The following is an 18,360-nucleotide window of genomic DNA, read 5'->3' as shown; positions in this document are numbered from 1 at the left end:
TGCTGTAAAGCCATGCACTTATATTAAATTACAGCAATAAAGTGCTTCTAGTGACAAAAAAGCTACTTCTGTACTCACCCAAAGTTTGCTTTTAAGTGTTGCATGACCTTGGGAAAGTTACTTAATGTCTCTGCATTTCATCTGTAAAATGGGCCCATTAGTATTCATCTACCTTTCAGGAGTAAGAGAGGCTTAATTCAGGAATCTCTGTAAAGCTCTTGGAGGTTCTTTGGTGGAAAGACCTGTAGAAAAGCCAGGTATTACATCAACCCTCACTAAGATGAACCTGCACCCTAAAAGAATCATAAATAAACTGTTATTGTATGTGTAATATCAGATAATGATGTAGAGATATGATTTATCTCCTACCTAAAAACTTTATATAAGGCAGCATTGAGTTCTCCATATGTCTTGGAATTGCAAAGCTTACACAACAGTTATGAAAGCTCAAAAAGAAATGCCTCTATCATAAGTATGTTTTCATGTTGTAGTAGTTTGCTATAGTCAAACCCAAGTTATTAGGCTTGATACAGAAGAAAGTAGGTGATATGTGGTTGCCTTGCTATATGGGCACTCAGACCGTGGATGACCTAATATCATCCGTTCTGCCCTGTGAATCCATGATTGCTGCTTTTTGTGTAGCTAGCAAGCAACATTCAGCACAGGTCTTATAATCTTCAGATAGTTCAGGTGTCAAGTGAATCAAAATCCTTAGGGGTTGTCTTTTAATCTCCATATCACTTTCAGCTCTACCAGTGGTACAATATTCTGTATTAGTACAAGAACTTACTGTTTCAAGTATGACGTCCAAGCTTCTCCACTTTGTGTCATGGCTCAAGTTTGCCCCCCTGATGTTGCATGCAATGTCCCACTGGCTGCTCCATCTGTGCTATGTATGGGGCATGTCACCTGCTTGGCACCTTTGTTAAAAATCAAAGAATAAGTGCATGGAAAAAAGGAATCATTCTGGGAGACTGGAATTCACTCCTCACCTCCTGCATAAACTCATTTAGTTTTTCTTTCATTATTGGAGTTGATTATTAGACCTGAAATATTGTTAACCCAGCACATGATGGGCTTTATTTTTCCTCTTTACTTTTTTAGGCTGAGCCCAGAAATCTTTATGAAACGACCTGTGGTAGAAGGAAATCGCTGGAGACTAGACTGCATTTTGAAGCGGAAAGCAGTAAGCGGACTGTGCCTTCTCTCTGGTTCACATCCCCATTTTTCAAAGTAGAAGATAATTTGGGTGGAGCAGCAAGCCTCAACTTTTCCTCTTTTTCCTATTCCCCCAGCAACAGAGCAAAGCTGTAGGGTTGCGGGGCAAGGTGGGGGGAGCACAGGGCCTGCCATCAGGTTTGCAGAAGCAGCAGCAGCAAGAATGAGAAACTTGGAGCTCTGGGTTGGGGCCAGCAATCACCCACTGAGTGACCTTCAGCTCTTCACCGTATCCTGCCAGCACTTGCCAAGAGATGGGTTGTATTCCCTGCTTTCTTCAGCTGTCTCCGCCTCCAGCTGAGGCATTTCAGGAAGGCCAGGGGACAGAGCACTGATACCACTTTCCAGACTCCCAAACTAGAGCCCCATTTCTGAGACAGGAGCTGTTTCTTCTTTCCCATGAACGCTCTGTAGCTGGTTCTTCCTGTTCACCACCCCTGCTCCATCCTTAAAAACTGTTCATGATTTAGAGACATTGAACCATACTGCTCTCTAGTCACTGGAGTTACATATGGGCTGCCTTTGGCCAATGGTGCATACCATTTCCTGGGGGTAATGATATGGTGTCAGTGCCCTTCCATTCACATTATTGCCTTAAATTATGATACATGCAGCTACTTCCAAAACAGAGCATTATTAAATTGCTAATGGTGCTATCAATCTTCCAAGGAGATTAAGATCTCATTACCAGAATTATTCAGGAGTATCCATAAATTATTTCTAAGTCAGAGGGGTCCATTTATATTATTGGCATATGCTAAGCATGTTCTTTTTCTGGTTTGTACTTAAACATTTTAAATCCACACACAAGGTCAGTGAGCAGCTGAGCATGGAATTTCCCCCAAAAAAGTGACGAAGTATTTGTCTACACAAGATTTTCTATTTTAGCATTTCCCAATCCAGGCCCACCTATGTCCTGCTCAGAGCAGTTTTAGATGGAAGCCCTTGACCGGCCCTTCGTTCCTCATTTATCCTATTTTATACCTAATTATGACTCTGCTAATGAGAAGATGTTAGCTGTGAGGAGGAGCTCCTGACCTGCTGTTCCATACTGTGGAAAATTTGGGGAGGAGCAGGATGTTAAAGTAAGGTCATTAAAGTGAACAGCCTTTTTAAAAATAATTTGGTGATCTGTGCAGAACACCATCAAGTGAAAACTTGTTAATTTGATTTGGATGGGGATGTGTGACTTGCAGACAGTGTAGTAATCAGCACGACTCAGAGACTTAACTGACTCAGAGGGGGCAAATGCTTGTGTCAAGGGCCACAATAAAATGCAAGTCTCTGGTAGTTCTGCATACAGGGGTGGATCCAGTAATGTACCTGCACCACACTTTTTGACTGGGAGCCTCTGGGGACAGTTTTTAAAGTCCTCAAATAGGCAAGACGCATCCCCTGTCCTCTTCCCACCTTCCCTACCTGCTGCTGCTGCTGCTTTCCCTGCTGTTTAGCAGGTGAGGAAACTTCAGAGCTGCTCCTGCCCTCTCCAGCCAGGCTGCACAGTAGCTTGGCTCAGCTGGGGCAGCGGCAGACACGGTGGTGATGGGTTGGGACCAGGCAGGTCAAGGGAACCTACCCATTGCCACTGTCGTGGTCCCAGCTGAGCCCAGCCCCTTCACAGCCCTGCTGGAGCGGGCAGGAACAGTTCTGGGAGAGCAGGGGAAGGGTAGGGGAGAGGACGTAGCCCTGCGCATGGAGGGGAGCAGAGGAGAGGATTTTTAGATGCTTTGAGGACTTTAAAATGTCCCCAGAGGTTCCCACAGCACAGGTGGTGGAGAGGAGGCTGGGAGCCAGGGTACAGCACTCCCTGCAGACACAAAGTGACTGCTCTCGCTTCCCCTTTTGCTGAATCCTGGATCTTCCCCTGTTTGCTTAGTTAAGACTTTACTATTTGATTTCTCTCTCTCATTCTCATTTACACTCTATGTCTGTCTTTCCATCCCTGTCTCTCATTGTTTCCTTGCCTGAAGCATTCATATAACTGCTGCTGACGTGGCCTGTACTTTAGTGCATTTTTGAAATGTTTTTGTCTCTGAAAAAGCTGGACAAAAAAAGGCAATGATTTCCCCTTCTTCTGGACTGTGTTTTCCACAGTTTTGCATTGCTTCAGCCAGTGAAAATACTGGTTTGTGGTTTTCTGCATTACAGGATGTTAGTAGTGACTCAGTGGAAAGGCATGGCCACTGAAAACTGCAGTATAGAGTGCAGTCATATAGGAAACAGCTAGAAACCTTGGTGGAAGGCTTTGACGCTCCATACGTCCAGAATAGCCCTTTCAGTAACTGTTGCCTTGCCCCATCCAAAACTACATAACAAATATTTTTTTCTGAACAATTTATTAACAACCATTGTCTTGCTTTGTGGTAGATAAAGCATATTCACAAGGATTTGCCCACTGCAAGTGTTTATTCTGTGTTTACCATATCAACGCAGACTTTCCTGTGGCTGTAAATGCCAGCTATGAGCTAAGAATGGTTCATGGTACGTCCATGGAAATATTTGCCTGCTCTCTCATTTGGAGCCTATCGATAAATTGTTGGCTCAGTGGGCCCAGCATGCAGTCTTAGCAAAGCTATACTTTGATGTGCATACTTCGCTTCTCCAGAGTCCCCTGGGCCAGCGTATTGGGGTGCACAAAATGGTCCACAGTTTGGCGATCATTTACATGTTAGTAGAAGCTTTCTACAAATGGAAGTTTAATTAATCTTCAAGTAAATGTAGAAGGGCAAATACCTTTGGTTTTGAAACCACCATAAGTTTACTAAAGGCAGTGGGGCTATATTTTTCAGTAGCTGAGGGTCTCCCCATTATCTGTGACCAAACTCTGCCAAGGCTTGATCAACACTTAAGTTTTGCCAGAACAGTGACATAGCTACACCCTGAGAAACCCTATGATGGATGCCGTTATACTGACCAAAGGTCTTTTTGTTTCATTTGTTCTTTTGTTTCATTTCATTTTTGAGTCCAGGAACCGGTTTAAGATCTCCTCGCAAAGGAACCCCTTTTGTTGGTATTAGCTAAATAATGCCTCTACTAGGAGAGAGGCGTTTCTTCTTATCAAGGTAGCTGTAACCCTTTTACATGTAGATAGTCCGTAAAAGAAAAATACAACCCAGTGCAGCAGAGATGTTAGTAAACACGTGCAGTTCAGGTATTACTGGCTGTGAATCAGGTTACCAGAACTGGGCCTCAAAATGGCAAGTTAAATTCATGTATTGTAATATTTTTCCAACAGGACATGTTCTGAAACACATCTGCAATTTTTTTTCAAAGCTTTAAATGAATGCTATCAACCTGAAATCCAATCACTTAAATAGAAAACAGTTAAAAGTAGTTTTAAGTATTACTCCTTCCCTGGTTCCCCTCGCCAGTGTCTGGATTTGCAATTGCTTGCTGCCATTTTTTGGACCTCTCGCAGCATTGTATAGTGGCACCTCTCAATCCATCACAGCATCACACAGGGAAGTTCAGATGGAAAACTACTGTGTTAGTGCAGAGAGGAGAGGGAAGGTCATATTTTCTGCTGTATTGGGCATGAAAAAGTTAAGGTTCTGTCTCACTATTTTCACTCAGATAATCCCTGCAAAAGAAAGGTATCATAGAGCAACTCCTCAAAGGTTTTCATTCATAATCCTACAAAATTAGGCAAGGGAAGTTAGCTTTCAGGCATTGTGGCCCAGAAAGCTGATAAGAGATTAGCCAGCTACAGAGATAGTCTGCAATATATCATTACAGAAAATCTCTCCAAACTGCACACAAGGAATCACGTTAGAGCCCAGTCCCATAAGGTGCCAGGTGCCTCCATCCATGTTAATGGGAATTGAGGTATCTTAGCAAATTAGGTCTTTGGATCTGGAAGCTTCTAATCAGGAACCGACCTCCTGGATGTGCAATCTCAACCTGAGCTTTCCCCGCAAGAGCACCATGCTTACTCCCCCTCATCCTACCCTTCAGCTGAAGCCAGAAGCCTAAGGATGTCCTTGCTGGAGGATAGGGATTTCCATTTAAACGGACATTTATCCTTTGTTTCCTGACAGCAACAAGGAGTGAAAATTTTTGTTATGCTCTACAAAGAGGTGGAACTTGCCCTAGGAATCAACAGTGAATATAGCAAGAGGACCCTGATGCGTTTGCATCCCAACATTAAGGTACAGCATGGCGCCTTTATGTACTGCCAGTATATTCATTGCTCTTTATACCTAACACCACTCTTTGTATTTGGGGGACAGACAAATGAAACACACTAGTGAGAAACAGTGTCAATTGCCACTATGGGAAAATGATCTTTGAAGACATATGGCCCAATTCTGTTCCCCTGATTAGGCATGTTAGTCTATTTAGGTACCTGTGATTTTGTTCCACCTAGCTCAAGTCCCTGAAAAGCTGTTGATACGAAAGGTGAATAGGTCGTCCTCCTCTACCCTGCTGTTTGTGGCTCAGTCTTCAGGGTAAGATAGTGGTTGTTACAAAAGTAGATGCGTGAATGGATTTTCAGGGATTTGAGCAGGGTGAGATAGAGCAGCATTTAGGCACCTAAACCCATTTACATACCTTATGGGTGGAATTGAATCTAACCCATATTCTTTTCTGCTTCTGCTCACCAGTAGGGGAAACCAGTACCTGACTATGGCAACTGAAATGTCCTTAAGTACTGTATAAATACCTTTAGCTTATCCCTGTCAAGTTCTGTTGTTCACACTATCCATCTAATTTTCACAAAGCTTGTTTTATCTGTCAGTTTACATTAAATGGAAAATTCACAATCCAGGGATGTTTCTTCATCCCTCCATTTCTTCTCAGACATAGAGTGAAGAGTCAACGTTTATATTCCTACCTTAAAGGAGTATCATAGATTCATAGATGTTAGGGTCGGAAGGGACCTCAATAGATCATCGAGTCCGACCCCCTGCATAGACAGGAAAGAGTGCTGGGTTCAGATGACCCCAGCTAGTTGCCCATCTAACCTCCTCTTGAAGACCCCCAGGGTAGGGGAGAGCACCACCTCCCTTGGGAGCCCGTTCCAGACCTTGGCCACTTGAACTGTGAAGAAGTTCTTCCTAATGTCCAATCTAAATCTGCTCTCTGCTAGCTTGTGGCCATTATTTCTTGTAACCCCCGGGGGCGCCTTGGTGAATAAAAACTCACCAATTCCCTTCTGTGCCCCCATGATGAACTTATAGGTAGCCACAAGGTCGCCTCTCAACCTTCTCTTGCGGATAATATCATTATCCTATTTAATATGCTGTTTGATCCCAGAACAGAAAATGAATTGTCTATCAAAAATAATGAAGAAGACCTTGAACCAATATTTGGTAATTAAACCCAGATAAATTAAAAATAGAATAATAGAAACTTATGGCTGAAAGAAACCATCAGAGGTCTAGTCCAACACCCTTTTCAAGGAGGAGCCATCTCTCTTTTAAGCAATCCCAGTCATGTATTTGGCTGGAACATATTTTTAATTATAAAAGTGATTCATGATGAGAATACACTACCAGGTACTGGATTCCTCATCTTTTTGCAATCCTGTTTGAAACTTGTTCTTTTTAAATAAATATATGTAGAGAAACTATTTCTCACGTTCTTTCATTTTGGAAAACGAAAAATAAAATGAGATAATTCCCCTCTCACACTGATTTGCAAAAGCCATCAACAAGCTAATGTGTAACACACATCAACTCATTATCTTCTAGGTCTGGGCTTTACTTCCAAGTTGCACTGGGGTAATTGGTGCATGCTAATGAGCGGTATAAATAACTATCATGCTGAGGCACTGGTATAACTGTTTACTAAATTAGTTGTTATACTGGTTCCAGCCCTAGCATAGGTGCAACTATCCTGGTACAGAGGTAGCTTATCCCAGTAAAATCGCTTGCTTTCACACGTGGAAACTGGTATATTGGTAAAAAAATATACACACATGTCCCTTCAAGGAGGGTAGTATTTAACTCTACCAGTGGAGTTGAAGCATTACAACTTTCTAGTGGTGACAAATCCTAAAGAAAAGATCACTTCGTATTTAACACTTGATAGGTGTTTTTGGTTGAAAAAAAGCCCTGTGGTCGTGGCCAACATTCACATTTGTCAAAACTGTTGAGGATCTAACACCTGGGTTTTATGATTTTTCTTTTTCCAGGTGATGAGGCATCCAGACCATGTGTCATCCTCAGTGTACCTGTGGGCCCATCATGAGAAACTTGTTATCATTGACCAGTCCGTAGCGTTTATTGGTGGCATAGACTTGGCCTATGGGAGGTGGGATGACGACGAGCACAGGCTGACTGATGTTGGCAGCGTTAAGCGAATTTCAGGAACAAAGTCCACGATGAATCTAGCAGTAAGAGTGAATGCTATATATATATATCTTGCTCTTAACATTTAATGAAAGGTACACTCTAGTCTTCACAGTCAGTATACACAAGAGGGTCTATAGTTGTATCCAACATGCAAGCTGGAAAAGGGCAAGTCATTTTAATCTCTAAGCCTAGAGTTCAGAGCTGTAGCTTGGTTGTGCACAGATTACTGGTTGCAGCGTACAAAACAAGGCCCTTTTTCAGAGTCGAATCCACCAGCCACTGAAAAAAGCATACCATAGAAGACCTCATGGGAAGCAGATCTTGGTGTTTTGCTGCTAGAGAGCTGGCGTGGGAGGAAGTGGGGACAGGAATGGGGGGAGTGATGTAGAAAATGCAACAACTGAGCTAGTTTTTTAAGAGTTCAACTCTCATTTAGGCACCAAAATAAGTATATTGGGTATATTTTGGGTTAAACTGGAAATTCTAGCAAGAAGCATCACAGTAGGAGCTGCCAGATGCAGAGGACTTTGGGATACCTGGCCCTTATTAGTTGCCCAAAGAGATGAGATCTTTTGAAAACCTGGCTCTAGGGAACGGAATGAGATAAGATCTTTTCTTTTTATTAAAATGGGATTAGTGTGTGAGAGCCTCTGGACAACACGCATTAAGCCAGGATAGATTTATAGGCACTTCATGGAAGAATATACTGTTCTCACTTACAGTGTTTTCTGCTGAGTGAACACTCAGTGCTCATTAAGCCACTAAGCTGCAATACAGCTCCCATTGAAATCAATGGGAGTTGTGTCTGCAGAGTTTGGGTGGAATTTAATCCTGTGAAAGATTAAATGGATACTCTTCCATGCTTCACTGTCATCCTTTTGTATCTTTAAGGCTGCAGCTGAATCTACTGAAGCTTTAGCCCTAAAACCTTATGCTGATTCTGTGGGAGACCGGAAAACTCTGGATGATGCCCTGGATTCCTCACGGCTGAAAGGAATAGGAAAAGCCAGGAAGTTTGCCAGGTTCAGCATTTATAGGCAGCTCCATAAACATGGCATACATCACTCTGACAGTGTGAGCAGCATCGACAGTGAGTCAAGTAAGTAGTGCCTTGCCACTTTGCCTGCAGAGCGTGTACTTGGGGAGGGCAGAGGAGCTCTGCTTACGGGAATGAAGGAAAGTCAGCAGTTTCCTAAACTATTAGAACAGTAACTGGGATTAGTGAATGGGTTAATTTGTACCATGGCATAATAAGCTAGAAATGCGTTGATATGTTTTTTGCATTTGGCTAATTAATAGTTGCCACACAACAAAGAAGACATCTTCAAGTTGGCTATGTGACAGCCCCAAACTACAAATGGAAAAAAATATGATATATCATGGCGTAGTGCATGTGATGTCTAATTTGCTGTGATGTACACCATGTAATGTGCTTGTATAGTTGTCTCCACTGAAGGGGGGCATTTGGCAGTGAGGGAAAGGGGAGGGGTTCATTAGAAAAAAATTCCTCTTGAAACAGAGGAACTTTCAAATTGTGTTTGTTCTAGGAAATGGGCAGCATTTTTTACACTATTTGTGGCACCATTATCCTTGCACTAGTTTTAAATGGGTTTAGCTCAGGTGAGTTTAGTAGAGGTATTCCTGATTTACACCTGTGTCAGAGAGAAGACAGTTGGGTCCAAATTTGAGTATTTCAAAGGCATTTATTTCTGTGCGTCAGATTTAACTTTAATCCTGAAGTTACAGGGCAGTTTCAGGCTCACTCAAAACCCAGAGTTCAAGTCTTCCATTACTACAGCTGTGGAAAATGATCCTTTCGGGTAGGAACTTACATTAGGGGGGGCATTTAGATTCTGTTATTCCCAAACCTGATTTTAAAGCTTATTTTTGCCTTTGGCAGGAATGATGTGCAGGAGTGTGTTTTGCATAAGGTCACAGCCAGCTCAGATGGTGCTTTTGCAGCAGCAATTTCTGCCTATCTTTGCTCTAAAATCAAATCAAGAATTTGTTCCCTGATCATTGTACCATTTCTAATTTTCTAATTTTCTGTTCACTGAGCTTGCAATTGATTGAACCGAAGTTATTTCAAGCTGCATGTTATTTTAAACACTCTTGGGTAACCAGAGTAGTTAAAGAATTGCTTTTTTGCTGTAAGTAGAGCATTTCAACTCTCTGCAGGTTATTGCAATCCTAGTAGGAGTCAACAGAATTTAATCCAGAGTTTAAAACCCCATCTGAAAATGTTTCATCACCACACTGAGTCCAGGCAAGGGCTTGCTGAGTCTGAGAAGGGTAAGTGAATTGGAGTTGTCTAGAAGCTGTAGCTGTTAATGTATTTGCTGTCCAGTCCTGGTGAGAGTTAGGTGGGGCCCTGAGATCATTATTCTACACCCTCAATTTTTATGTTGCTTTCTGTAAGGAGAACCTAGCAGAATTGCTTTCTGCAGAGACTGCTCTTTACGAGACTCTAGGAAGCTGGAGCACAAATAAGTAAATAGAGCACTGCTACACCATAATTTATTACTGTTTACAGTTAAAAAACATGAAAATACCAGCTATAGTAGGTGCCCTTGGGAAGTTAATTTGGGTTTTAGGTGATGGCTATTCCAGCTTTGTACTCTTGATGCAAAGTACAGGGAATTTCACTGGAATTGATGATGTCGCTAAAATGGGACTGAATTTTTTGAAGTGTGTGTGTGATATCATTACAAGTTGGAAAAGAGGATGAAAGTGATATTCATAGCTGCATGGCCATGTATTTAAATGGAGATTTGGCCACTGTTGTTCTCAAATCAAGGTGCGGAGTTGAGAAAGGAGTGGAATGCATCATCTGCATTGGTGTCCGTGGAATGGCAATAGCATAGGCTGTTGAGAGGCCTGCTTTCTTCCAGGTAGGCAGGTAGGCAGAGAAGGGGTTTGGCTTCTTTAAAAAAAGTGAGATGTTATGGTTGCTTTTTCTCATTCTGGAATGGCAGTGGATAGATTGTGGCAGATGACAAGAGCATGTCAGCCCCTGCATTGTTTGTGGGGGTGAAAGGACAGTTGTTTGGGAAAGGATTGATGGCTTAGGCATGTCCCCTAAGCCTAAGGAAGCATGTACAGGTACTCCTCACTTAACGTGGTCCCGGTTAACGTTGTTTTGTTATTACATTGCTGATCTATTAGAGAACATAGTCATTTAAAGTCATGCAATGTCCAGTTATAACGTTGTTTGGTCGCTGCCTGCTAGTAGGTAACTACTGTGACGTAATTGGAGTCGCTTAACATCGTTTCGCTTAAAGTCGCATTTTTCAAGAATGTAACTATGACATTAAGCGAGGAGTAGCTGTATAGGTTTTTAATCCAGAAAAGAAAGATTATTTGATGCTTTATTCCTTAGTCAGATGAAAGGTATTGGGCTCAGTTCAAAGTCTGTGTTGTGTAGGGGGTTAGACTAGGTGCCCTAATGGGTCCCTTCTGATGGATAGAATTTTCCAAAGTACTCCGCATTGGCCTGAAGGTGATTCTGCTAAAGAAAGTGGGAGTTTCACCATTGTTTTGTGTGAGAGCATAATTACACCAAGTGACAGCAGTTTTGATTTATTTGCACTATATTAATTCATTTGCTTTGTGAGATGAAACAGTTCCTTTGTAATAATAGCATTTAGGAAGTTAGTTGCAAATATCTGGGAGAGGCATGTACACCAGCTTTAGATCAGTGGTCCTCTTTTGACTTTGTTGGAAGGATGACTACTGGTTCATATCGCTGTTAATGAGAAGACAAATAATCCCAAGGTCCCGAGTGACTCAAGTACCATAGCTTTGTTTTTTTAAGAAGAGATTTGTTTGGACAACCAGGACTTTTTTCTCAGTGGAGATCTTTGGACTTTGGAGATTGGTCACCTTGCCTTAACCTGACAGAGCCCAAACGCAATGCCCAACCCACAGCTTATCTGTTTTCCTGTGGTTTCCTTGAGCTGGCGGCTGACTGAAACTGACTGCCTCAGTTTCAGGAACTGGGAAGTGCCTAAAACCTGGTATGATATCTAGGTTCATCTTACAAATCCTAGAGATCACATCATAGGTGATGTTCCTGAGGGTGGGAATTCAGGCAAAGAATTAACACTGCGCCACATGGTTCTTTTATGGCCACCTTCAGTACTCATTTAATGCATAAATAGTCAGCTGAAGATAAAATCTTAAAATCCTACATGAAGAGTCTGTTTTCATATGTGAATATGTTGCACTGCAGGATATGACAGTGACCACTTTCATATTCATTCATGCGAGTCAATGTTGATCTCAGAAAGTTGGTTAATAAAACATGTTCTGACTCCATGGCATTCACATATCTGTTATTTGCCTACTCCATGATTTCCCGCTCCACCTGTCTCTCACTAGCAATTCATGCAGAACTGCCAGCTGGAAGTACCTTTGCTATGCCAGCTGGTCAGTTGTTATCATTTGTGCCAACCTGTTGCATGGCATTTTGGCTTTGCCTGGCTTCATGTGGTGTTAAACAGCTGCCTGTTTATATATTGTTACGGTATTGTTGCTATTGTATATTTTGTTGGATAATCCTAAAAGATGCTATAATAAGTTGTCATGGGCTGCCTGGCTGCTTGGTCAGAAGAATAAAGACATTAGATTCAGTTCCTAAACCATGTTGCTGAGCTACACAGAAGATCCTCCAGCTGGCATTGTCTCAGGGAGAGGAATCTCTCTGTCTTTTCCCAGCAACTGGATTAGGATGGTACTAAAATCGTCAAGGAAGCAGAATCTCTCAAACTTGGTGAGTGCAAAACAGATTAATTGTGAGAAAATAAATGGGAACAGATGGGAGACTGCATAACCCAGATGGAGGAAAAAAATCATACAATTAGACGTTGACTGAGTCCTCGAGACCAGTTGTAACTTTAACAACATTGAACAATCCCTATGGCATGACCCTGGGCAGGTCATATGAAAATAAAATAACATATATGGGACAAAATGGATAAAGAGCATCAAAACTTTGCTTCAGAATAGATGATAAACACAGAGCACTGGACTCACAAAGAAACTTGTCTTATAGATATGTTTTTGCATACTGTAATCGTTGCACCATTTTTGATAGGGCTTTTGTCAGAGGCAGGAAAGCAAGAGTTAGACTCTGGTTTGATCCCATGTGACATTTCCTGTTTTCTGAGAGGGGAAGGAAAAGAGTTCACTCTACTCCTGATCTATATGCCCATATGCACTAGAAAAGAGGTGCTAAGGAGCAGGGGCAATTTTTGCTTCTAAGTCATTGCAAAGATGCTAAGATTTTAGTGTTTGCCATGTAACTGAAATTCAACATACATGTGCACAACATAGAGGGCCATTTGAGAAACTGAAATTGTTACATAAAGATTCATTGAAAAAAAAAAGGACAGTTTGGTGCTGGTTCGGTTACACAGCTACTCATTTTGGAGCCAGTTATTCTGATGTGGAGTCAAAATCATGAATCCTAGAAAATGGAAGTTGATACTAGGATTTATTTGTGCTGTAGCAGATAGTCATTATATAGTCAGAACGTAGTCCTATATACGGATATAGACATGCCTTCCTCAGAGGTTATATATTGATAGATGTAGTCTTCCTTTCATAATATCGGGGAGGTGTAAATAATTAAAATGTAAATTTTAAATACAGTTTGCAGAGGATTTAACCTCTAGTTTCAATTAGAAGCAAGATTTGTACTTAATTTTGTATCACAGGTGTTAACAGAAGACTGGAAACAATCAACTTTTCTTTCCTTTGAAACCAACATAAAGACTTAACTAGAAAACAGTTTTAGCAAGTTATGCCAGTGCTTTCCTACTGAAGTGTGAGTCTCATCTGTGATGCATTGAGGGCATCTAAATAGCATGTCTTTTATATTTTTTTGTGACAGATAAAGGATCGATCCGCAGTTTGAAGACTGGTGTTGGAGAGCTCTTTGGGGAAACCAGATTCTGGCATGGAAAGGACTATTGCAACTTTGTTTTTAAAGACTGGGTTCAGCTTGACAAGCCATTTGCTGGTAAGTACCGTTGCAATCTGCAAGCAACTCTTTTGTCTCTGGGACTCCGCTGTCTTCTTCCATAAGCCTCTACTACCTAAGAAATCCCTTTGACTTTATCCTTCTGAATTGAGACCATCTGATCTGGCAGCTGCAAAAAGCAGCAGAATTCCTAAGTGAGAACCAGATATCCTATTGCTATAATGGCTAAATGGACTTGAATCCAGACCTCATGAGCTGAACTCCTCAGTTTTAACTCCAAATGTCCTAGCTTTTATTTCATGGAAGGGTTAAGTTTGAAGAGACTATGATATTCTTCATGCCTGGTATTTCCCTGGGGTGAAGTATAACCATATTTTTCTCTCTGTGCAGATTTCATTGACAGACATACCACACCAAGAATGCCATGGCATGACATTGCCTCTGTGGTACATGGCAAAGCAGCACGGGATATCGCTCGACACTTTATTCAGCGCTGGAACTTCACAAAGGTAGGTTTGACAGTGGTCCTCCTGTGAAGCAGCAATCAGGGACAGGGAGGGGATCAGTAAATATACCCAGAGAAGATCAGGGGAATCAGACCAGTGGAGATGGAGTAAACAGGGCAAAGTAGCTGTGACCTGGATCCCCAAGGCCAAGGGCCAGGAAACTGTCAGTGAAGAGCCTGTTGGATCCAGTAAAGATCTAGTCATTAGAGGAATGCTGAGCTGTGCAGGTCCCATCATTGGCAGTCCAACGGCTAGTCCACACCACTCGGGGGTCCGATTACCACTGACACAGGTTTATGGTCCTCACCACTGGAGAGTGATGGCTTCATTAACCTTGTTAATGAAGATGCTCAAGGATGATACAGGAGCCTGGGGCCAGCAGAAAGCTTGTTTCTCTCCAAGGCCAAGGCACAGAAGAGTACAAATTTCATGGGTATCTTCAAGACTGTTCAAAGTCAGAAAGAAGACTTTTGGTATACACTGAGATTCTCACACGATTCTTAAAGAAGTTTTCCACACAATTTTCTGTATTATGAGAAGGATGTGAATACAATAAAAGTATCTAATGTAAAAATCTGAAGAAAAGCAGGTTCTAAAATATTGTTTTATTTGTATGTGTTTTTTTCTTGTAAAGATCATGAAGCCCAAATACAGATCCCTCTCCTACCCATTCCTGTTGCCAAAATCTCAGCAAACTGCCAACGAGTTGAAGTATCAAGTGCCTGAGTCTGTTTTGGCCACTGTCCAGGTGGGTTTAAATGGCATTTTATTGTATGCTTCTAAAATATGGACCTCCTTGGTCATGAGCTCATTTTTCAACCATGGCAATATGAAGTATTGGTCAACTGAAATTTAACTGAGCTTAAAAAGATTTAGTGCACAAACTAGTTTTTATTTTAAAACACGTCATTGCACACCTCACCTTGACCTGGTATAGACCAGTATAGTCACGTTATTACCAACAGAGGGATGCTGATTTACATCAGTTGAGGTTCTGGTCCATTGTTTGCAAGATTAATAGTACTGACAGTTGTGCTTTAAAATCCATTAGTTGTACCAAACACTTACATTAAGTGGCACCATTCAGCAGGATTAAAATGGACTTGTGAGGAATGCAGGTATTGGCAACAAAGGACCAACTCTTGGGATCATCATAAATTCTAATTTATTGGACGGGATGTGAAGTTACCAATTAACTTATAAATTCAGACTTTGAGTTATGAGTGTTACTAGTCACCGTAGCACGCACGCACACACACACATGCACTCACTTATTCAAACCCATGTCATATAAACCCACATAGTATAGTGTATAGTAGCTGCTGTAGTGATTGTGACAGCAGTGGTGTCAGTATATCTACCTACCTGAGGCCCTGGGATCTGCTTTCAATGGTCAGCTTCTTTCAAGGCGATGTCTTCTCCAGAAGCAGGTCGCCTGCTTGTCCTTCTGTCTTGGTAGGTCAGATGCTGGATGAGAGGGAGCCACTGAGGGTCATGCTTCACTGCCTTTTATATCTTTCTGGCAGACTTGTGTGATCCCCCAGCAACTTCTTGGCTGCCCAATCCAGGGATTGCTGTCCTGGTGGGTTTTGAGTAGTACATGACAGCTGTTAGTCACAGGGGTCTCTGCCTGCTGGTACCTGAAGCAGGAGTCCACCCTTGACTTATTGATTTAATGGCTGTATTGTTATGGGATACTGAATTAGTCAATAAGGTGGGTGCTCAGTTCTAGGAATCAGTTCCTTGGCTTGATTAGCCTAAATTGGCTTGTAGAGTTGAGTTTTGTAATGCTAAGTTTCTCTGGTTAGATTATTGTCAATTAACAGCCAGAGGCTCTTGCTTTGTCTTCAGTTGTCTACTGAATCATCATACATTCGCATTCACTCAAGGGACTGCCCAGTATAGCAGATTTTATCACTTCACAATTACAATTTCAATGCAGTTTTTAACAATGGTCCAAGGTTTAACTTGATTCTACAGGGAATACATTCCTTAAGCATTTAAAAGTATAAAATATAAAATACAAAATGCCATGGTAAAAATGAGACAGATGAAATATAAAAATGCACTGTGAGAAATGTATAAAAGTGCTGTGAGGTAGTGTGAGGTAGTGAGGATTAAAGGCTACTGGGGGCAGTAAGTGAGTTAGGCTAGTACCAGGATGTATTTAGTCTTTGAAGTGGATATTTTAGTTCTTTTGTTTTCTTTAGCGACACTAAGCTTAATTGATATGTAAATGCAGTTTGCAGGTTTCTCCTACAGAAAGGTACTTCAGCTTTCTGGCTTGCTCTGAGCCTTGCCACACCCATTCAATGAGTGTGCTAGGTCTCTGCCAGTACTTAGAAGGAAAAAGAAATGCACAAAATGGGGGGCGCAGGCAAGAAGGGGCTTCTGTTTTATCAGTGTCCAGAAGGGAAATGTACAAAGGGGGCTTTGTGCTACACAGGCTGGGAAACAGCTGTGTCTAAGGGGTATGTGTGTGTACATAAAAGGTATTCTGCTTGCACCAGGCAGAGATGTCTGCTTTGAACACTACGGTATTTCAGTTCATGCCATGTCTGTGACTGATGACATTCTAATGTTTCGACCCAGCCTGAAAAACCTAATGGATTCCACAAGTCCTTCTCTTGATAATGAGAATTAATAAGGAAACAGAACAAATATTTGTATAACTTATGTGACTAATCAGTAATCACAGCAGAGCTTGAATAGAGATGGTGAACTATCAAATACACTAAACTGTTCTTCATTGTTTAATACAGTAAAAACTAAGCTCACAAAGAAGTTGGCTGGGAATGCAAGTAATCAATACATGTCAGGACACTTTGATCTGTTCTCAGACATTCCATTAGCAAGACCAAGTTCATTTTGTAGACCATGAATTGTAAATTTTCCTTGCTTATCTCTAATTGATATGCTATTGCAGCCGTTTGAGAGCTGGCAGCGTGGCTCATCCCTGAGCCACATATGGCTGGAGCAATTAAAACAAATTGTTTTGCTGAAAACATGCCTTTGCTCTTTAATATTCCTGCAGTTCGTAGCCTTTCTGACGTGGCTGCAGGTAGCAAGTCCTGTTTATAGTGCTGTGTGTGGTAGAAGCAGGCAGCAGGCATGAGAGCCTCTGAACCAGTTTTTACTAGATGACCATCTCTCTTTCTAAAGTATGTCTTGGCATGCACAAACCTTCATTTTGGCAGCCTCCTCTGTAAAGTTCTTGCTGTCCTGATTTTGTTTTTATTCGTTTGTTTAAGCAGGAGTGCACACAATGTCAAGCCAGGTTACTAGGAAACCATATGAGGAGCCTCAACCATGGGGAGCTCTGGCTAGCAGTGAAAGTGCAGCCTCCTTATCAGTCAGAAAAGATATTTTGAATGCTTTTATAGAGAAAGATTAATGACTGACTTAATATTTCCCACTGATGAAGGGATGGGTTTTGTATTCTGAAGGCAGAGTTAGGTTTGAAAAGGAATACAGGGAATGACACACTGGGGTCCTGGCTGTCTTTGCTAGGCTTCTTCCCTGGGCTCTCAAAGAATGCTACCCATCTGCAGAGCTCAGGCCTCAGGCACATCTTTGCCTAGTTTTTAACATTATGGTTCTAGTTGTAGGTTTATCTTCATATTCTACTATTCTTGAATGCTCCTACTGAAAGCCAGGCTACTTAGGGTGCTTGCAGTGTAAGTCTCTGCTAATTCTTATACAATAAAGCCCTTTTGGACGTCTCTAGCCATTATGAAGGGAACTTGCAGTGAGTTTGGTTGTAATCTAGGTGCCGTTACACTACCAGAATGATTCAAAATGGCTTTATAAGTGTAAATAAGAATGAAAAAAAAATCATAATCCAGCCTTCAATCTCTGGTGATATACACATTGATGATCTGCTGTGATTTTAGTATTAAAAGTGGATTTGTAAGGATGCAAATGTGTTTCAAAAAATAGATTCCTATGCTGTTTCTCCCCTACCCTCAAGAATTAGATCTGCCAAGTAACTTCCTTTCTAAGGAATACCAGGTCCCCTCAAGCTGTTTCTCACTGTTTGTGAGGCAGGTGGGTCTTTTGTTCAGCCTACTTTTTCTTTCTTTTCAGCTTCCCAATGCAAGACACCCCCCCAGTAATGTAACCTTCTTTCTTGTCTGTCATAGGAGTGTAACAGTGGTCAGGATGTAGTCTTCTCATTTACTTTTTCAGGTTGCCCTCCAGTGGTGGAACAAGAAATAAAAAGCCTCTCTCTTTAAAAGGTTCTTCTACTCATAAAAAAGGAGGGGTGTTTTAAATTATTTATTGATTGATTTATTTATTTAGTTTAGTTTAGATTAGTTTTTTTAGTAAGCATTTCCTTAGTTAAGGTGGGTCAGAC

The 18,360-nt window shown here is 41.5% G+C and overlaps 1 protein-coding gene across 3 annotated transcripts in view; it reads left to right on the top strand.

The window, feature by feature from the left end:
- PLD1 (phospholipase D1) overlaps positions 1 to 18,360 on the top strand; it is a 114,995-nt gene that overhangs the window by 59,429 nt on the left and 37,206 nt on the right. For 2 of the 3 annotated variants that reach the window (XM_019500858.2, XM_014606208.3), the window contains exons 12-19: positions 1,105 to 1,186; positions 5,256 to 5,366; positions 7,355 to 7,555; positions 8,406 to 8,613; positions 9,693 to 9,806; positions 13,408 to 13,536; positions 13,888 to 14,006; positions 14,638 to 14,751. In XM_019500858.2, coding sequence (XP_019356403.1) covers positions 1,105 to 1,186; positions 5,256 to 5,366; positions 7,355 to 7,555; positions 8,406 to 8,613; positions 9,693 to 9,806; positions 13,408 to 13,536; positions 13,888 to 14,006; positions 14,638 to 14,751 — 1,078 coding nt within the window. The remainder of the gene's footprint in view (positions 1 to 1,104; positions 1,187 to 5,255; positions 5,367 to 7,354; positions 7,556 to 8,405; positions 8,614 to 9,692; positions 9,807 to 13,407; positions 13,537 to 13,887; positions 14,007 to 14,637; positions 14,752 to 18,360) is intronic. The other variant, XM_014606210.3, reaches the window with a different exon arrangement.

The sequence above is a fragment of the Alligator mississippiensis genome, chromosome 7, assembly GCF_030867095.1.
Source record: "Alligator mississippiensis isolate rAllMis1 chromosome 7, rAllMis1, whole genome shotgun sequence".
In the NCBI taxonomy this organism is placed as follows: domain Eukaryota; kingdom Metazoa; phylum Chordata; order Crocodylia; family Alligatoridae; genus Alligator; species Alligator mississippiensis.
Note: the sequence above shows the minus strand (reverse complement) of the source record. Positions and strands in the feature narration are given on the sequence as shown.